Source organism: Entelurus aequoreus, linkage group LG07, assembly GCF_033978785.1.
Source record: "Entelurus aequoreus isolate RoL-2023_Sb linkage group LG07, RoL_Eaeq_v1.1, whole genome shotgun sequence".
Lineage (NCBI taxonomy): Eukaryota > Metazoa > Chordata > Actinopteri > Syngnathiformes > Syngnathidae > Entelurus > Entelurus aequoreus.
Window position 1 is genome coordinate 8,869,814 of NC_084737.1, and position 20,309 is coordinate 8,890,122.

Here is a 20,309-nt window from a genome sequence, read left to right on the forward strand (position 1 = left end):
AAAATCAACTTTTACCTTGAAAATCAGTTTTTATCTTGAAAATCAACTTTTACCTTGAAAATCAATTTTTACCTTTAAAATCACCTTTAAAGCGCCGCGGACGGGAACGTGGAGGCAGTAAGTCTGTCAAGAGGCGCTGTGGCGGCGGCTGCTGTGTCGGCGTAAAAAAGCGCCTGATGGCGTCTGTCTTCTCGCAGCGCCGCCATATGACACGCATAACGGACCAGAAAAAAACAAAAACGCCAAATTGTTTTTTAAACTCCGATTCTAAAGAACACCCACTGGAACTTTAGGGGTTTTAGACCAATCATCAACACGTTCTGGTCGAATAGAACAGACAAGTCATTGTTTTGTCTGTTCGTGGAAAACAAATATCCTAATCTACGATTTGACTCCCTCGAATGGCCTTGACGCTGTGAAAACAGGACCAGGCTGTTCTGAAAAACACCCCCGAGGACACCTCAATGATGGACGCTTTTGACCTCCCTCCCTCCTCAACGACACCTGGAGTCTAACTTTTGCAGATCGGCCTGAAAATCAACTTTTACCTTGTAAATCAGTTTTTACCTTGAAAATCAACTTTTACCTTGAAAATCAGTTTTTGCCTTGAAAATCAGTTTTTACCTTGAAAATCAACTTTTACCTTGAAAATCAGTTTTTACCTTGAAAATCGACTTTTACCTTGAAAATCAGTTTTTACCTTGAAAATCAACTTTTACCTTGAAAATCAGTTTTTGTCTTGAAAATCAGGTTTTACCTTGAAAATCAGTTTATACTTTGAAAACCGACTTTTACCTTGAAAATCAGTTTTTACCTTGAAAATCAGTTTTTACCTTGAAAATCAACTTTTACCTTGAAAATCAGTTTTTGCCTTGAAAATCATTTTTTACCTTGAAAATCAACTTTTACCTTGAAAATCAGTTTTTACCTTGAAAATCGACTTTTACCTTGAAAATCAGTTTTGACCTTGAAAATCAGTTTTTGTCTTGAAAATCAGGTTTTGTCTTGAAAATCAGGTTTTACCTTGAAAATCAGTTTATACTTTGAAAACCGACTTTTACCTTGAAAATCAGTTTTTACCTTGAAAATCAACTTTTACCTTGAAAATCTACTTTTACCTTGAAAATCCATTTTTACCTTGAAAATCAGTTTTTACCTTGAAAATCAATTTTTACCTTGAAAATCAACTTTTACCTTGACAATCAATTTTTACCTTGAAAATCAGTTTTTGCCTCGAAAATCATTTTTTACCTTGAAAATCAACTTTTACCTTGAAAATCAGTTTTTACCCTGAAAATCGACTTTTACCTTGAAAATCAGTTTTTACCTTGAAAATCAACTTTTACCTTGAAAATCAACTTTTACCTTGAAAATATACTTTTACCTTGAAAATCCATTTTTACCTTGAAAATCAGTTTTTACCTTGAAAATCAATTTTTACCTTGAAAATCAACTTTTACCTTGACAATCAATTTTTACCTTGAAAATCAGTTTTTGCCTTGAAAATCATTTTTTACCTTGAAAATCAACTTTTACCTTGAAAATCAGTTTTTACCTTGAAAATCGACTTTTACCTTGAAAATCAGTTTTTACCTTGAAAATCAACTTTTACCTTGAAAATCAGTTTTTGTCTTGAAAATCAGGTTTTACCTTGAAAATCAGTTTATACTTTGAAAACCGACTTTTACCTTGAAAATCAGTTTTTACCTTGAAAATCAACTTTTACCTTGAAAATCAACTTTTACCTTGAAAATCTACTTTTACCTTGAAAATCAATTTTTACCTTGAAAATCAGTTTTTACCTTGAAAATCGACTTTTACCTTGAAAATCAGTTTTTACCTTGAAAATCAACTTTTACCTTGAAAATCAGTTTTTGTCTTGAAAATCAGGTTTACCTTGAAAATCAGTTTATACTTTGAAAACCGACTTTTACCTTGAAAATCAGTTTTTACCTTGAAAATCAACTTTTACCTTGAAAATCAACTTTTACCTTGAAAATCTACTTTTACCTTGAAAATCAATTTTTACCTTGAAAATCAGTTTTTACCTTGAAAATCAATTTTTACCTTGAAAATCAACTTTTACCTTGACAATCAATTTTTACCTTGAAAATCAACTTTTACCTTGACAATCAGTTTTTCGCCTTGAAAATCAACTTATACCATGAAAATCAGTTTTTACCTTGAAAATCAACTTTTACCTTGAAAATCAACTTTTACCTTGAAAATATACTTTTACCTTGAAAATCCATTTTTACCTTGAAAATCAGTTTTTACCTTGAAAATCAATTTTTACCTTGAAAATCAACTTTTACCTTGACAATCAATTTTTACCTTGAAAATCAGTTTTTGCCTTGAAAATCATTTTTTACCTTGAAAATCAACTTTTACCTTGAAAATCAGTTTTTACCTTGAAAATCGACTTTTACCTTGAAAATCAGTTTTTACCTTGAAAATCAACTTTTACCTTGAAAATCAGTTTTTGTCTTGAAAATCAGGTTTTACCTTGAAAATCAGTTTATACTTTGAAAACCGACTTTTACCTTGAAAATCAGTTTTTACCTTGAAAATCAACTTTTACCTTGAAAATCAACTTTTACCTTGAAAATCTACTTTTACCTTGAAAATCAATTTTTACCTTGAAAATCAGTTTTTACCTTGAAAATCAATTTTTACCTTGAAAATCAACTTTTACCTTGACAATCAATTTTTACCTTGAAAATCAACTTTTACCTTGAAAATCAGTTTTTGCCTTGAAAATCAACTTTTACCTTGAAAATCAGTTTTTACCTTGAAAATCAACTTTTACCTTGAAAATCTATTTTTACCTTGAAAATCACCTTTAAAGCGCCGCGGACGGGAACGTGGAGGCAGTAAGTCTGTCAAGAGGCGCTGTGGCGGCGGCTGCTGTGTCGGCGTAAAAAAGCGCCTGATGGCGTCTGTCTTCTCGCAGCGCCGCCATATGACACGCATAACGGACCAGAAAAAAACAAAAACGCCAAATTGTTTTTTAAACTCCGATTCTAAAGAACACCCACTGGAACGTGAGGGTTTTTAGACCAATCATCAACACGTTCTGGTCGAATAGAACAGACAAGTCATTGTTTTGTCTGTTCGCGGAAAACAAATATCCTAATCTACGATTTGACTCCCTCGAATGGCCTTGACGCTGTGAAAACAGGACCAGGCTGTTCTGAAAAACACCCCCGAGAACACCTCAATGATGGACGCTTTTGACCTTCCTCCCTCCTCAACGACACCTGGAGTCGAAGTTTTGCAGATCGGCCTGAAAATCAACTTTTACCTTGTAAATCAGTTTTTACCTTGAAAATCAGTTTTTACCTTGAAAATCAACTTTTACCTTGAAAATCGACTTTTTACCTTGAAAATCAGTTTTTACCTTGAAAATCAACTTTTACCTTGACAATCAGTTTTTCGCCTTGAAAATCAACTTTTACCTTGAAAATCAGTTTTTACCTTGAAAATCAACTTTTACCTTGAAAATCAGTTTTTACCTTGAAAATCAACTTTTACCTTGAAAATCAGTTTTTGCCTTGAAAATCATTTTTTACCTTGAAAATCAGTTTTTACCTTGAAAATCGACTTTTACCTTGAAAATCAGTTTTTACCTTGAAAATCAACTTTTACCTTGACAATCAGTTTTTTGCCTTGAAAATCAGTTTTTACCTTGAAAATCAACTTTTACCTTGAAAATCAGTTTTTGTCTTGAAAATCAGGTTTTACCTTGAAAATCAACTTTTACCTTGAAAATCTACTTTGACCTTGAAAATCTACTTTTACCTTGAAAATCAATTTTTACCTTGAAAATCAATTTTTAACTTGAAAATCAATTTTTACCTTGAAAATCAACATTAACCTTGAAAATCAGTTTTTACCTTGAAAATCAACTTTTACCTTGACAATCGGTTTTTCTTCTTGAAAATCAACTTTTACCTTATAAATCAGTTTTTACCTTGAAAATCAGTTTTTACCTTGACAATAAGTTTTTACCTTGACAATAAGTTTTTCCTGGAAAATCAACTTTTACCTTGAAAATCAGTTTTTACCTTGGAAATCAACTTTTACCTTGAAAATCAGTTTTTGCCTTGAAAATCAGTTTTTACCTTGAAAATCAACTTTTACCTTGAAAATCAGTTTTTACCTTGAAAATCAACTTTTACCTTGAAAATCAGTTTTTGCCTTGAAAATCATTTTTTACCTTGAAAATCAACTTTTACCTTGAAAATCAGTTTTTACCTTGAAAATCGACTTTTACCTTGAAAATCAACTTTTACCTTGAAAATCAACTTTTACCTTGAAAATCGACTTTTACCTTGAAAATCAGTTTTTACTTTGAAAATCAAGTTTTACCTTGAAAATCAGTTTTTACCTTGACAATAAGTTTTTCCTGGAAAATAAACTTTTACCTTGAAAATCAGTTTTTACCTTGGAAATCAACTTTTACCTTGAAAATCAGTTTTTGTCTTGAAAATCAGGTTTTACCTTGAAAATCAGTTTTTACTTTGAAAACCGACTTTTACCTTGAAAATCAGTTTTTACCTTGAAAATCAACTTTTACCTTGAAAATCAACTTTTACCTTGAAAATCAATTTTTACCTTGAAAATCAATTTTTAACCTGAAAATCAATTTTTACCTTGAAAATCAACATTTACCTTGACAATCGGTTTTTCGCCTTGAAAATCAACTTTTACCTTGAAAATAAGTTTTTACCTTGAAAATCAGTTTTTACCTTGACAATAAGTATTTCCTGGAAAATCAACTTTTACCTTGAAAATCAGTTTTTTCCTTGGAAATCAACTTTTACCTTGAAAATCAGTTTTTGCCTTGAAAATCAGTTTTTACCTTGAAAATCAACTTTTACCTTGAAAATCGACTTTTACCTTGAAAATCCGTTTTTGCCTTGAAAATCAGTTTTTGCCTTGAAAATCAACTTTTACCTTGAAAATCAACTTTTACCTTGAAAATCAGTTTTTACCTTGAAAATCTATTTTTACCTTGAAAATCAACGGGAACGTGGAGGCAGTAAGTCTGTCAAGAGGCGCTGTGGCGGCGGCTGCTGTGTCGGCGTAAAAAAGCGCCTGATGGCGTCTGTCTTCTCGCAGCGCCGCCATATGACACGCATAACGGTCCAGAAAAAAACAAAAACGCCAAATTGTTTTTTAAACTCCGATTCTAAAGAACACCCACTGGAACGTGAGGGTTTTTAGACCAATCATCAACACGTTCTGGACGAATAGAACAGACAAGTCATTGTTTTGTCTGTTCGCGGAAAACAAATATCCTAATCTACGATTTGACTCCCTCGAATGGCCTTGACGCTGTGAAAACAGGACCAGGCTGTTCTGAAAAACACCCCCGAGGACACCTCAATGATGGACGCTTTTGACCTTCCTCCCTCCTCAACGACACCTGGAGTCTAACTTTTGCAGATCGGCCTGAAAATCAACTTTGACCTTGTAAATCAGTGTTTACCTTGAAAATCAGTTTTTACCTTGGAAATCAACTTTTACCTTGAAAATCAGTTTTTACCTTGAAAATCAATTGTTACCTTGAAAATCAACTTTTACCTTGAAAATCAGTTTTTACCTTGAAAATCAACTTTTACCTTGAAAATCAGTTCTTACCTTGAAAATCAACTTTTACCTTGACAATCAGTTTTTCCTGGAAAATAAACTTCTACCTTGAAAATCAGTTTTTACCTTGACAATAAGTTTTTCCTGGAAAATTAACTTTTACCTTGAAAATCAGTTTTTACCTTGATAATCAACTTTTACCTTGAAAATCTACTTTTACCTTGAAAATCGACTTTTACCTTGAAAATCAATTTTTACCTTGAAAATCAATTTTTAACTTGAAAATCAATTTTTACCTTGAAAATCAACATTTACCTTGAAAATCAGTTTTTACCTTGAAAATCAACTTTTACCTTGACAATCAGTTTTTCGCCTTGAAAATCAACTTTTACCTTGAAAATCAGTTGTTACCTTGAAAATCAGTTTTTACCTTGAAAATCAGTTTTTACCTTGAAAATCAGTTTTTACCTTGAAAATCGACTTTTACCTTGAAAATCAGTTTTTACCTTGAAAATCAACTTTTACCTTGAAAATCAGTTTTTACCTTGAAAATCGACTTTTACCTTGAAAATCAGTTTTTACCTTGAAAATCAGTTTTTGCCTTGAAAATCAACTTTTACCTTGAAAATCAGTTTTTACCTTGAAAATCAACTTTTACCTTGAAAATCTATTTTTACCTTGAAAATCACCAATAAAGCGCCGCGGACGGGAACGTGGAGGCAGTAAGTCTGTCAAGAGGCGCTGTGGCGGCGGCTGCTGTGGCGGCGTAAAAAAGCGCCTGATGGCGTCTGTCTTCTCGCAGCGCCGCCATATGACACGCATAACGGTCCAGAAAAAAACAAAAACGACAAATTGTTTTTTAAACTCCGATTCTAAAGAACACCCACTGGAACGTGAGGGTTTTTAGACCAATCATCAACACGTTCTGGTCGAATAGAACAGACAAGTCATTGTTTTGTCTGTTCGCGGAAAACAAATATCCTAATCTACGATTTGACTCCCTCGAATGGCCTTGACGCTGTGAAAACAGGACCAGGCTGTTCTGAAAAACACCCCCAAGGACACCTCAATGATGGACGCTTTTGACCTTCCTCCCTCCTCAACGACACCTGGAGTCTAACTTTTGCAGATCGGCCTGAAAATCAACTTTGACCTTGTAAATCAGTTTTTACCTTGAAAATCAGTTTTTACCTTGGAAATCAACTTTTACCTTGAAAATCAGTTTTTACCTTGAAAATCAATTGTTACCTTGAAAATCAACTTTTACCTTGAAAATCAGTTTTTACCTTGAAAATCAACTTTTACCTTGAAAATCAGTTCTTACCTTGAAAATCAACTTTTACCTTGACAATCAGTTTTTCCTGGAAAATAAACTTCTACCTTGAAAATCAGTTTTTACCTTGACAATAAGTTTTTCCTGGAAAATTAACTTTTACCTTGAAAATCAACATTTACCTTGAAAATCAGTTTTTACCTTGAAAATCAACTTTTACCTTGACAATCAGTTTTTCGCCTTGAAAATCAACTTTTACCTTGAAAATCAGTTGTTACCTTGAAAATCAGTTTTTACCTTGAAAATCAGTTTTTACCTTGAAAATCAGTTTTTACCTTGAAAATCGACTTTTACCTTGAAAATCAGTTTTTACCTTGAAAATCAACTTTTACCTTGAAAATCAGTTTTTACCTTGAAAATCAACTTTTACCTTGAAAATCAGTTCTTACCTTGAAAATCAACTTTTACCTTGACAATCAGTTTTTCCTGGAAAATAAACTTCTACCTTGAAAATCAGTTTTTACCTTGACAATAAGTTTTTCCTGGAAAATTAATTTTTACCTTGAAAATCAACATTTACCTTGAAAATCAGTTTTTACCTTGAAAATCAACTTTTACCTTGACAATCAGTTTTTCGCCTTGAAAATCAACTTTTACCTTGAAAATCAGTTTTTACCTTGAAAATCAGTTTTTACCTTGAAAATCAGTTTTTACCTTGAAAATCGACTTTTACCTTGAAAATCAGTTTTTACCTTGAAAATCAACTTTTACCTTGAAAATCAGTTTTTACCTTGAAAATCGACTTTTACCTTGAAAATCAGTTTTTACCTTGAAAATCAGTTTTTGCCTTGAAAATCAACTTTTACCTTGAAAATCAGTTTTTACCTTGAAAATCAACTTTTACCTTGAAAATCTATTTTTACCTTGAAAATCACCTTTAAAGCGCCGCGGACGGGAACGTGGAGGCAGTAAGTCTGTCAAGAGGCGCTGTGGCGGCGGCTGCTGTGTCGGCGTAAAAAAGCGCCTGATGGCGTCTGTCTTCTCGCAGCGCCGCCATATGACACGCATAACGGACCAGAAAAAAACAAAAACGCCAAATTGTTTTTTAAACTCCGATTCTAAAGAACACCCACTGGAACTTTAGGGTTTTTAGACCAATCATCAACACGTTCTGGTCGAATAGAACAGACAAGTCATTGTTTTGTCTGTTCGCGGAAAACAAATATCCTAATCTACGATTTGACTCCCTCGAATGGCCTTGACGCTGTGAAAACAGGACCAGGCTGTTCTGAAAAACACCCCCGAGGACACCTCAATGATGGACGCTTTTGACCTTCCTCCCTCCTCAACGACACCTGGAGTCGAACTTTTGCAGATCGGCCTTAAAATCAACTTTTACCTTGTAAATCAGTTTATACCTTGAAAATCAATTTTTACCTTGAAAATCAACTTTTACCTTGAAAATCAGTTTTTACCTTGAAAATCAACTTTTACCTTGAAAATCAACTTTTACCTTGACAATCAGTTTTTCTTGGAAAATAAACTTCTACCTTGAAAATCAGTTTTTACCTTGACAATAAGTTTTTCCTGGAAAATAAACTTTTACCTTGAAAATCAGTTTTTACCTTGAAAATCAACTTTTACCTTGAAAATCAGTTTTTACCTTGAAAATCTATTTTTACCTTGAAAATCAACTTTTACCTTGAAAATCAGTTTTTACCTTGAAAATCAACTTTTACCTTGACAATCAGTTTTTCCTGGAAAATAAACTTCTACCTTGAAAATCTACTTTTATCTTGACAATAAGTTTTTCCTGGAAAATAAACTTTTACCTTGAAAATCAGTTTTTACCTTGATAATCAACTTTTACCTTGAAAATCTACTTTTACCTTGAAAATCGACTTTTACCTTGAAAATCAATTTTTACCTTGAAAACCAATTTTTAACTTGAAAATCAATTTTTACCTTGAAAATCAACATTTACCTTGAAAATCAGTTTTTACCTTGACAATAAGTTTTTCCCCTTAGGGGCTCAGTCTAGATTGTATTTTTTTTCTCATCTTTTTCCCCAGCGTTTTACCTTTTTCCCATCTTTTCTCTAACCCTGTACACTGTTTGTTTGTCTCATCTTGAACGGGTTTGTGCTGAAAAAAACGTTTTGTTGCACTTGTGCAATGACAATAAAGACCTGTCTATCTATCTGAAGCCGTTCTGGGGACTGACAAGCACGTGTGTGTGGAAATTGAGCAAGATTGGTTAAAAAACATGGCAAGCAAAAGTGGGCGGGACTTAGAAACTAATTGTCATTCAAAAATAAAGCAGTTTTTGCTAAATAAATGCTGAAAAATTGTCACAAAATCCGCTTCGACAGTGTGGCTTGTGCTATTATTTTATTCACAAATACGTTTTTTTAACTCCGATTTTTGACCCAAGTAAGCTGAATTGACTTGAAATTTCTCCCACAGCTCTAAAGAACACCCACTGCAACTTTAGTGTGTTTATACCAATCACCAGCAAATTCGGTGGACACGTTCTGGGGACTGACAAGCACATGTGTGTAGAAATTTTGCAAAATTAGTTAAAAAACATGGCAAGCAAAAGTGGGCGGGACTTATAAACCAATCGTCATTCAAAAATGAAGCAGTTTTTGCTAAAAAAAACGCTGAAAGTTTGTCAAAACGTGCGCTTCGACTGTGTGGCTTGTGCTATTATTTTACGCACAAATTATTTTTTTAAACTCCGATTTTTGACCCCAGTAAGTTGAATTGACTTGAAATTTCTCCCACAGCTGTAAAGAACACCCACTGCAACTTTAGGGTGTTTACACCAATCACCAGCAAATTCGGTGGACACGTTCTGGGGACTGACAAGCACATGTGTGTGAAAATTGAGCGAAATTGGTTAAAAAAACATGGCAAGCAAAAGGGGGCGGGACTTAGAAACGAATTGTCATTTAAAAATGAAGCAGTTTTGCTAAAAAAACGCTGAAAGTTTGTCAAAACATGCGCTTCGACTGTGTGGCTTGTGCTATTATTTTACGCACAAATTATTTTTTTAAACTCCGATTTTTGACCCAAGTAAGCTGAATTGACTTGAAATTTCTCCCACAGCTGTAAAGAACACCCACTGCAACTTTAGGGTGTTTAGACCAATCACCAGCAAATTCGGTGGACACGTTCTGGGGACTGACAAGCACATGTGTGTGAAAATTGAGCGAAATTGGTTAAAAAACATGGCCGCCATCAAGCAAAAGGGGGCGGGACTTAGAAACGAACTAGTTTTTGCTATAAAAAACCAACAAAAACAAAACATCAAATCTTGTAGCCTAGGAAGAAGCCTGCTGAGAATGTGGCGTCCTGAAGGCCCCGCCCATCTGTTCGTCATTATCCTCTATGAACCAGGAAGTCATAGGGTCAAGGGGGCGTGGTCTCGCCCATAAAGTATGTCCGATGGGATGACCTTTGCCCCGCCCCTCCCCCTCCAAGCCTTTCAGTATCTCACACACACACACAATCTATTGATTTTGACCCATGTCTGGAACAAGACGGCCAAAGGAGCGAAGGTCAAATGTCAAAACTGCTCATGAAACGTATTAGTTGTTGTTTCACGTCAATGCTTGCATCCTATTGATTTTGACTGGCGTTTGACACAAAATGGCCGAAGTAGCTGAGGTCAAAAGTCAACTCTGCACATTTGTGTTGCCAACAAACAGGTCTATGCTACACTTCAGGTACTTGGGGGGGGGGGCTGTCGTCTGACGTCAAAACAAGAATCCTGTTGATTTTGACTGATATCTAACCACTGTGGTCAAAGATGACATTTATACATTTGAGTTGCCACCAATGGGAAAAAAAAAACTTGCCAGCTGGCTTTAAAACAACCGGCTTTATTTCTGCGTCAACGAAAGAACCCTATTGATTTTGACCGATGCCTCCTGCAAGGTGGTGAAGGTAGTCTGGGTTGGAAAGTAAAATGCGTACATATATGTACAAGTCCGGTACTTGAACGACGGGTCTTTGAACGTGCGCCGACTGTTGTTCTGTCTGCCCAAGAATCCTATTGATTTTTGGCCAGTGCTCGACACAAAATGGCCAAAAGTAACTGGGTTGAAAAGTCACATTTGTGAGTATGAGTCGTGGCACTTCAACGACGGATCTTCAAACGTCCGTGGACTGTTGTTCTGTCTGCGCGGGAATCCTATTGATTTTAAACAACATGGCGGCGGTCAAAGGTCGAAGGTCTGCCTTTTCTGCTGGCACTTGGTGGACACATAACCTTATAAACACTCATCTCCATATTGCACCACACATTGTCAATGGACTACAGGCAGGCCAGTCTAGTACCCGCACTCTTTTACTATGAAGCCACGCTGTTGTAACTGGCATTGTCTTGCTGAAATAAGCAGGGGCGTCCATGATGACGTTGCTTGGATTGCTCCAAAAGCTGTATGTACCTTTCAGCATTAATGGTGCCTTCACAGATGTGTAAGTTACCCACGTCTTGGCCACTAACACACCCCCAAACCCCCATCAACTTTGCACCTAGAACAATCCGGATGGTTCTTTTCCTCTTTGGTCCGGAGGACACGACGTCCGCAGTTTCCAAAAAACAATTTGAAACGTGGACTCGTCAGACCACATAACACTTTTCCACTTTGCATGAGGTCCATCTTAGATGAGCTCGGGCCCAGCGACGCCGGCGGAGTTTCCGGGTGTTGTTGATAAATGGCTTTGGCTTTGCCATGCTGTTGTAACTGGCATCGTCTTGCTGAAATAAGCAGGGGCGTCCATGATGACGTTGCTTGGATTGCTCCAAAAGCTGTATGTACCTTTCAGCATTAATGGTGCCTTCACAGATGTGTAAGTTACCCACGTCTTGGCCACTAACACACCCCCAAACCCCCATCGACTTTGCACCTAGAACAATCCGGATGGTTCTTTTCCTCTTTGGTCCGGAGGACACGACGTCCGCAGTTTCCAAAAAACAATTTGAAACGTGGACTCGTCAGACCACATAACACTTTTCCACTTTGCATGAGGTCCATCTTAGATGAGCTCGGGCCCAGCGACGCCGGCGCAGTGTCCGGGTGTTGTTGATAAATGGCTTTGGCTTTGCCATGCTGTTGTAACTGGCATTGTCTTGCTGAAATAAGCAGGGGCGTCCATGATGACGTTGCTTGGATTGCTCCAAAAGCTGTATGTACCTTTCAGCATTAATGGTGCCTTCACAGATGTGTAAGTTACCCACGTCTTGGCCTCTAACACACCCCCAAACCCCCATCAACTTTGCACCTAGAACAATCCGGATGGTTCTTTTCCTCTTTGGTCCGGAGGACACGACGTCCGCAGTTTCCAAAAAACAATTTGAAACGTGGACTCGTCAGACCACATAACACTTTTCCACTTTGCATGAGGTCCATCTTAGATGAGCTCGGGCCCAGCGACGCCGGCGGAGTGTCCGGGTGTTGTTGATAAATGGCTTTGGCTTTGCCATGCTGTTGTAACTGGCATTGTCTTGCTGAAATAAGCAGGGGCGTCCATGATGACGTTGCTTGGATTGCTCCAAAAGCTGTATGTACCTTTCAGCATTAATGGTGCCTTCACAGATGTGTAAGTTACCCATGTCTTGGCCTCTAACACACCCCCAAACCCCCATCAACTTTGCACCTAGAACAATCCGGATGGTTCTTTTCCTCTTTGATCCGGAGGACACGACGTCCGCAGTTTCCAAAAAACAATTTGAAACGTGGACTCGTCAGACCACAGAACACTTTTCCACTTTGCATGAGGTCCATCTTAGATGAGCTCGGGCCCAGCGACGCCGGCGGAGTGTCCGGGTGTTGTTGATAAATGGCTTTAGCTTTGCATGGTAGAGTTTCAACTTGCACTTACAGATGTAGCGACCAACTGTAGTTACTGAAAGTGGTTTTCTGAAGTGTTCCTGAGCCCATGTGGTGATATCCTTTACACACTGATGTCGTTTTTTTTTTCCCGTGCAGTGATTTCTCCAGATTCTCTGAACCTTTTGATGATATTACGGAGCGTAGACGGTGAAATCCCTAAATTCCTTTTTGAGAAATGTTGTTCTTCAACAACTTGCTCAGGCATTTGTTGACAAAGTGGTGACCCTCGCCCCCGTCCTTGTTTGTGAACGACTGAAGCTGCTTTTATACCCAATCATGGCACCCACCTGTTCCCAATTAGCCCGTTCACCTGTGGGATGTTCCAAATAAGTCCTTGACGAGCAATTCCTCAACTTTTCTCAGTCTTTTTTGCCACTTGTGCCAGCTTCTTTGAAACATTTTGCAGGCAATATTTGAAAAAAAAACAAAGTTTCTGAGTGTGAACATGAAATATCTTGTCTTTGCAGTCTATTCAATTGAATATAAGTTGAAAAGGATTAGCAAATTATTCTCTTTTTATTTAAGGTGACAACTTTTGTTGGTTCCGCACGAGAATCCTATTGATTTTGACGGGTGTTTGACACAAATGTGCACATTATTGATGGTACAAGTAGGGCTTTAAGAACCGGTCTCCCGGGACTATTCGACATCTTCGCAGGACTCCTATTGATCTTGACTGCCATGTGACAAAAACCGCTTGTTCCCCAGATCCGCGTGGACGGCCCCCCTCACGGCGGCGTGCAGTACGAGACGGTGACGGTGATGAAGGACGGCGGCCCCATCCTCCGAGACATGGCCTTCTCGCTGGACCGCGCTCACCTCTACGTCATGTCGGAGCGACAGGTAGGTCACTTTGCAGACGTTTTCCGAAAAAAAATGTTGAAAAGCGCCATGGCCCCGCCCCCTCAACACTGCACCCCCCGCGCGGGGCTATAAATAATCCGTGTGGCGGCGTTTGATAATGAAAGTGAACAATGAGGGCGGGCGTGACGAAGGAAGTAGAGAGGAGCGGAATGAAGACGAAGTGCACTTGGCTGAGGAGGAAGGTGGAAGGGACAACCTCCGTTTGTCCCTTCTCTTATTCCGCGAAGTCACGTCTGTCCGTCCCCCGTTGGCACGCGGTCCCATGCGGGGACGGGCGGCCTGTCAATGACGACGTGTGCGTGTCCGTGAAAGGACGGACGGGCGTTAACGTGATGTGGGTTTACGTGAATGGACATACAGATTTTAACATGATGGTGGACGTGTAGGACCATAATTATACCTACATTTTGAGTGTATGTGAAAGGACAGACATTTGTCTACATTTGGTGTGTATAGCATGTAGAGTGGACTGATAAAAAAAATGTACAATATATTGTAGATTTGTGTGAATGGACAAACGGATGTTAACATTATGGTTTTACACGCAGGACCAGACTTTAAATCTACATAATGGCTGTATGTGAAATGACAGACATTTCTCTAGATGTGATATGTATAGCATGTGAATGGCATAAGTGCTTATTTTGTAGCTGTATGTGAATAGACAAACTGATTTTAACATTATGATTGGATGTGTAGGACCATAATTATACCTCCATTTTGAGTGTATGTGAAAGGACAGACATTTGTTTCCCTAAATTTTAGTTAAATAACATGTGAATGGACAGATAAATACTTATATTGTAGGGTTATGTGAATGGACAAACTGATTTTAACATTATGAGTGGATGTGTAGGACCAAAATTATACCTCCACTTTGAGTGTATGTGAAAGGACAGACATTTGTTTCCCTAAATTTTAGTTAAATAACATGTGAATGGACAGATAAATACTTATATTGTAGGGTTATGTGAATGGACAAACTGATTTTAACATTATGAGTGGACGTGTAGGACCAAAATTATACCTCCATTTTGAGTGTATGTGAAAGGACAGACATTTGTTTCCCTAAATTTTAGTTAAATAACATGTGAATGGACAGATAAATACTTATATTGTAGGGTTATGTGAATGGACAAACTGATTTTAACATTATGAGTGGACGTGTAGGACCAAAATTATACCTACACTTTGAGTGTATGTGAAAGGACAGACATTTGTCTACATTTGATATGTATAGCCTGTGAATGGACAGATAAATACTTATATTGTAGGGTTATGTGAATGGACAATACAGATTTTAACATGATGGTGGACGTGTAGGACCATGATTGTATCTAAATTGTGGGTGTATGTGAAAGGAGAGACATGTGTCTACATCTGATATGTATAGCATGTGGAATGGACTGATAAAAATTTACAGTATATTGTAGATTTATGTGAATGGACAAGCAGATGTTAACATTACGGTTGTACGTGCAGGACCATACTTAAAATATATATTATGGCTGTATGTGAAAGGACAGACATTTCTCTAGATGTGATATGTATAGCATGTGAATGGCATAAGTGCTTATTTTGTAGGTGTATGTGAATAGACAAACTGATTTTAACATTATGATTGGACGTGTAGGGCCATAATTATACCTCCATTTTGAGTGTATGTGAAAGGACAGACATTTTTTTTCCTAAATTTTAGTTGTATAACATGTGAATGGACAGATAAATACTTATATTGTAGGATTATGTGAATGGACAAACTGATTTTAACATTATGAGTGGACGTGTAGGACCAAAATTATACCTACACTTTGAGTGTATGTGAAAAGACAGACATCTGTCTACATTTGATATGTATAGCCTGCGAATGGACAGATAAATACTTATATTGTAGGGTTATGTGAATGGACATACAGATTTTAACATGATGGTGGACGTGTAGGACCATAATTATACCTACATTTTGAGTGTATGTGAAAGGACAGACATTTGTCTACATTTGGTGTGTATAGCATGTAGAGTGGACTGATAAAAAAAAATGTACAATATATTGTAGATTTGTGTGAATGGACAAACGGATGTTAACATTATGGTTTTACACGCAGGACCAGACTTTAAATCTATATAATGGCTGTATGTGAAAGGACAGACATTTCTCTAGATGTGATATGTATAGCATGTGAATGGCATAAGTGCTTATTTTGTAGGTGTATGTGAATAGACAAACTGATTTTAACATTATGATTGGACGTGTAGGACCATAATTATACCTCCATTTTGAGTGTATGTGAAAGGACAGACATTTTTTCCCCTACATTTTTGTTAAATAACATGTGAATGGACAGATAAATACTTATATTGTAGGGTTATGTGAATGGACAAACTGATTTTAACATTATGAGTGGACGTGTAGGACCAAAATTATACCTACACTTTGAGTGTATGTGAAAGGACAGACATCTGTCTACATTTGATATGTATAGCCTGTGAATGGACAGATAAATACTTATATTGTAGGGTTATGTGAATGGACAATACAAATTTTAACATGATGGTGGACGTGTAGGACCATGATTGTATCTAAATTGTGGGTGTATGTGAAAGGAGAGACATGTGTCTACATCTGATATGTATAGCATGTGGAATGGACTGATAAAAATTTACAGTATATTGTAGATTTATGTGAATGGACAAGCAGATGTTAACATTACGGTTGTACGTGCAGAACCATACTTAAAATATATATTATGGCTGTATGTGAAAGGACAGACATTTCTCTAGATGTGATATGTATAGCATGTGAATGGCATAAGTGCTTATTTTGTAGGTGTATGTGAATAGACAAACTGATTTTAACATTATGGATGGACGTGTAGGGCCATAATTATACCTCCATTTTGAGTGTATGTGAAAGGACAGACATTTTTTTTCCTAAATTTAGTTGTATAACATGTGAATGGACAGATAAATACTTATATTGTAGGATTATGTGAATGGACAAACTGATTTTAACATTATGAGTGGACGTGTAGGACCAAAATTATACCTACACTTTGAGTGTATGTGAAAGGACAGACATCTGTCTACATTTGATATGTATAGCCTGCGAATGGACAGATAAATACTTATATTGTAGGGTTATGTGAATGGACATACAGATTTTAACATGATGGTGGACGTGTAGGACCATAATTTTACCTACATTTTGAGTGTATGTGAAAGGACAGACATTTGTCTACATTTGGTGTGTATAGCATGTAGAGTGGACTGATAAAAAAAATGTACAATATATTGTAGATTTGTGTGAATGGACAAACGGATGTTAACATTATGGTTTTACACGCAGGACCAGACTTTAAATCTATATAATGGCTGTATGTGAAAGGACAGACATTTCTCTAGATGTGATATGCATAGCATGTGAATGGCATAAGTGCTTATTTTGTAGGTGTATGTGAATAGACAAACTGATTTTAACATTATGATTGGACGTGTAGGACCATAATTATACCTCCATTTTGAGTGTATGTGAAAGGACAGACATTTTTCCCCCTAAATTTTAGTTATATAACATGTGAATGGACAGATAAATACTTATATTGTAGGGTTATGTGAATGGACAAACTGATTTTAACATTATGAGTGGACGTGTAGGACCAAAATTATACCTACATTTTGATTGTATGTGAAAGGACAGACATCTGTCTACATTTGATATGTTTAGCCTGTGAATGGACAGATAAATACTTATATTGTAGGGTTATGTGAATGGACATACAGATTTTAACATGATGGTGGACCTGTAGGACCATGATTGTATACAAATGTTGGGTGTATGTGAAAGGACAGACATGTGTCTACATTTCATATGCATAGCATGTGAATGGACCTACAAATACTTATAATGTAGGGTTATGTGAATGGACAAACAGATGTCAACATTATTGGTGAACGTGTAGGACCATAATCATATGGGCATTTTGAGTGTATGTGAAAGGACAGACATTTGTCTACAAATGATATGTATAGCATGTGGAATGGACCGATAAAAACGTACAGTATATTGTAGCTTTATGTGAATAGAAAAACAGATGCCAACATTATGGGTGGACGTGCAGGACCATAATTATACCTACATTTTGAGTGTATGTGAAAGGACAGACATTTGTCTACAAATGATATGTATAGCATGTGGAATGGACCGATAAAAACGTACAGTATATTGTAGCTTTATGTGAATGGAAAAACAGATGTCAACATTATGGGTGGACGTGCAGGACCATAATTATACCTGCATTTTGAGTGTATGTGAAAGGACAGACATTTGTCTACATTTGATATGTATAACATTTGAATGGACAGATAAATACTTGTATTGTAAGGTTACGTGAATGGACATACTGATTTTAACATTATGAGTGGACGTGTAGGACCATAATTAGACCGGCATTTTGAATGTATGTGAAAGGACAGACATTTGTCTACATTTGATATGTATAGCATGTGAATGGACAGATAAATACTTATATTGTTGGGTTACGTGAATGGACCGCACCTCGTCCTCCCCCAGGGAAGCAGAACTGGCACAAACATCTGCGAGCTTCTTCTGGGTGGTTAGTTTGATTTGACAAAACAAGCGTCAGTCAGTTCGCCTGCTGGGAGAGTACAAATATCATGTTGGATCTCATCATCACAAAACAACAACAAACACTTTGTTCCCTCACACTTGCTTTTCATGTGTCGCCATAATGTTTGTTGTTCTGGACACACAAGAGCAGTGACACGTTATTCGTTAGTATGTGAATGGAGAAACACATTTATGCATGGCAGGCATGGCACGTATAATTGTTGTACGGTATGCGAATGGACATACGCGTTTTATAGATACATTTGAACAGGAAGACAAATGTTGCTAGGATAGACGGGTATTCAACATTTGAGTTTATGGGAATGATTGTTTACAAAATCAGCTTTTACCTTGAAAATTAGTTTTTACTTTGAAAATTTGTTTTTACTTTGAAAATCAGTTTTTCCAGGAAAATCAGTTTTTACCTTGAAAATCAACTTTTACCTTGAAAATCAGTTTTTACCTTGAAAATCAGCTTTTACCTTAAAAATCAGCTTTTACTTTGAAAATCAGTTTTTGCCTTGAAAATCAACTTTGCCTTGAAAATTAGTTTTTACTTTGAAAATTTGTTTTTACTTTGAAAATCAGTTTTTCCAGGAAAATCAGTTTTTACCTTGAAAATCAACTTTTACCTTGAAAATCAGTTTTTACCTTGAAAATCAGCTTTTACCTTAAAAATCAGCTTTTACTTTGAAAATCAGTTTTTGCCTTGAAAATCAACTTTGCCTTGAAAATTAGTTTTTACTTTGAAAATTTGTTTTTACTTTGAAAATTTGTTTTTACTTTGAAAATCAGTTTTTCCAGGAAAATCAGTTTTTACCTTGAAAATCAACTTTTACCTTGAAAAAGCAGTTTTTGCCTTGAAAATTAATTTTTACTTTGAAAATCAACTTTTACCTTGAAAATCAACTTTTGTCTTGAAAATTAGTTTTTACTTTGAAAATGTGTTTTTACCTTGAAAATCAGCTTTTACCTTGAAAATTAGTTTTTACTTTGAAAATTTGTTTTTACTTTGAAAATCAGTTTTTCCAGGAAAATCAGTTTTTACCTTGAAAATTAACTTTTGCCTTGAAAATTAATTTTTAATTTGAAAATCAGTTTTTACCTTGAAAATCAGCTTTTACATTGAAAATCAGTTTTTACCTCGAAAATCAGCTTTTAACTTGAAAATCAGCTTTTGCCTTGAAAATTTGTTTTTACTTTGAAAATGTGTTTTTCCAGGAAAATCAGTTTTTACCTTGAAAATAAATTTTCAACGGTGAAGTAAATAGAAGGATGTTTTTTTTTTACATTTTGCTTGTGAGCGAATGGACAGACAAGTAAATTGTAGATGCAGGCAAATGAACAGACAGGTGTTTATAACAACCATTGTGTGAATAGACAAACAGATGTTTGTATATATACACACACACACAGACAAAATGATTCTTAAATGTTAATTGATTAGATATTATGTGTGCTTATATGAATGTTTTTATGGTTGAAACTAAATTATTACGTATTTACATAATGGGTGAATGTGAATGGATAGACAGATGTAAGAGATTATTGATCTACACCTGACATCCACTGTAATGATACCAAGTACAAGAGCGTATCTAGTCGATGTTTGTGTTGAATGGTGTGTTTCTCCTGCTGTGAGTGAGAGTATGCGAGTGGACTTACACGTGTTTATGTTGAATGGTGTGTTTCTCCTGCTGTGAGTGGGAGTATGTGAGTGGACTTACACGTGTTTATGTTGAATGGTGTGTCTCTCCTGCTGTGAGTGGGAGTATGTGAGTGGACTTACACGTGTTTATGTTGAATGGTGTGTTTCTCATGCTGTGAGTGGGAGTATGTGAGTGGACTTACACGTGTTTATGTTGAATGGTGTGTTTCTCCTGCTGTGAGTGGGAGTATGTGAGTGGACTTACACGTGTTTATGTTGAATGGTGTGTCTCTCCTGCTGTGAGTGGGAGTATGTGAGTGGACTTACACGTGTTTATGTTGAATGGTGTGTTTCTCATGCTGTGAGTGGGAGTATGTGAGTGGACTTACACGTGTTTATG

The 20,309-nt window shown here is 36.4% G+C and overlaps 1 protein-coding gene across 2 annotated transcripts in view; it reads left to right on the top strand.

The window, feature by feature from the left end:
- plxna2 (plexin A2) overlaps window positions 1-20,309 on the top strand; it is a 470,104-nt gene that overhangs the window by 196,035 nt on the left and 253,760 nt on the right. For both annotated transcript variants that reach the window (XR_009826713.1, XM_062052547.1), the window contains exon 4: window positions 13,479-13,613. Coding sequence is in view for 1 of the 2 variants with exons in the window: in XM_062052547.1 (XP_061908531.1) it covers window positions 13,479-13,613 (135 nt within the window). In the remaining variant the exon portion in view is untranslated. The remainder of the gene's footprint in view (window positions 1-13,478; window positions 13,614-20,309) is intronic.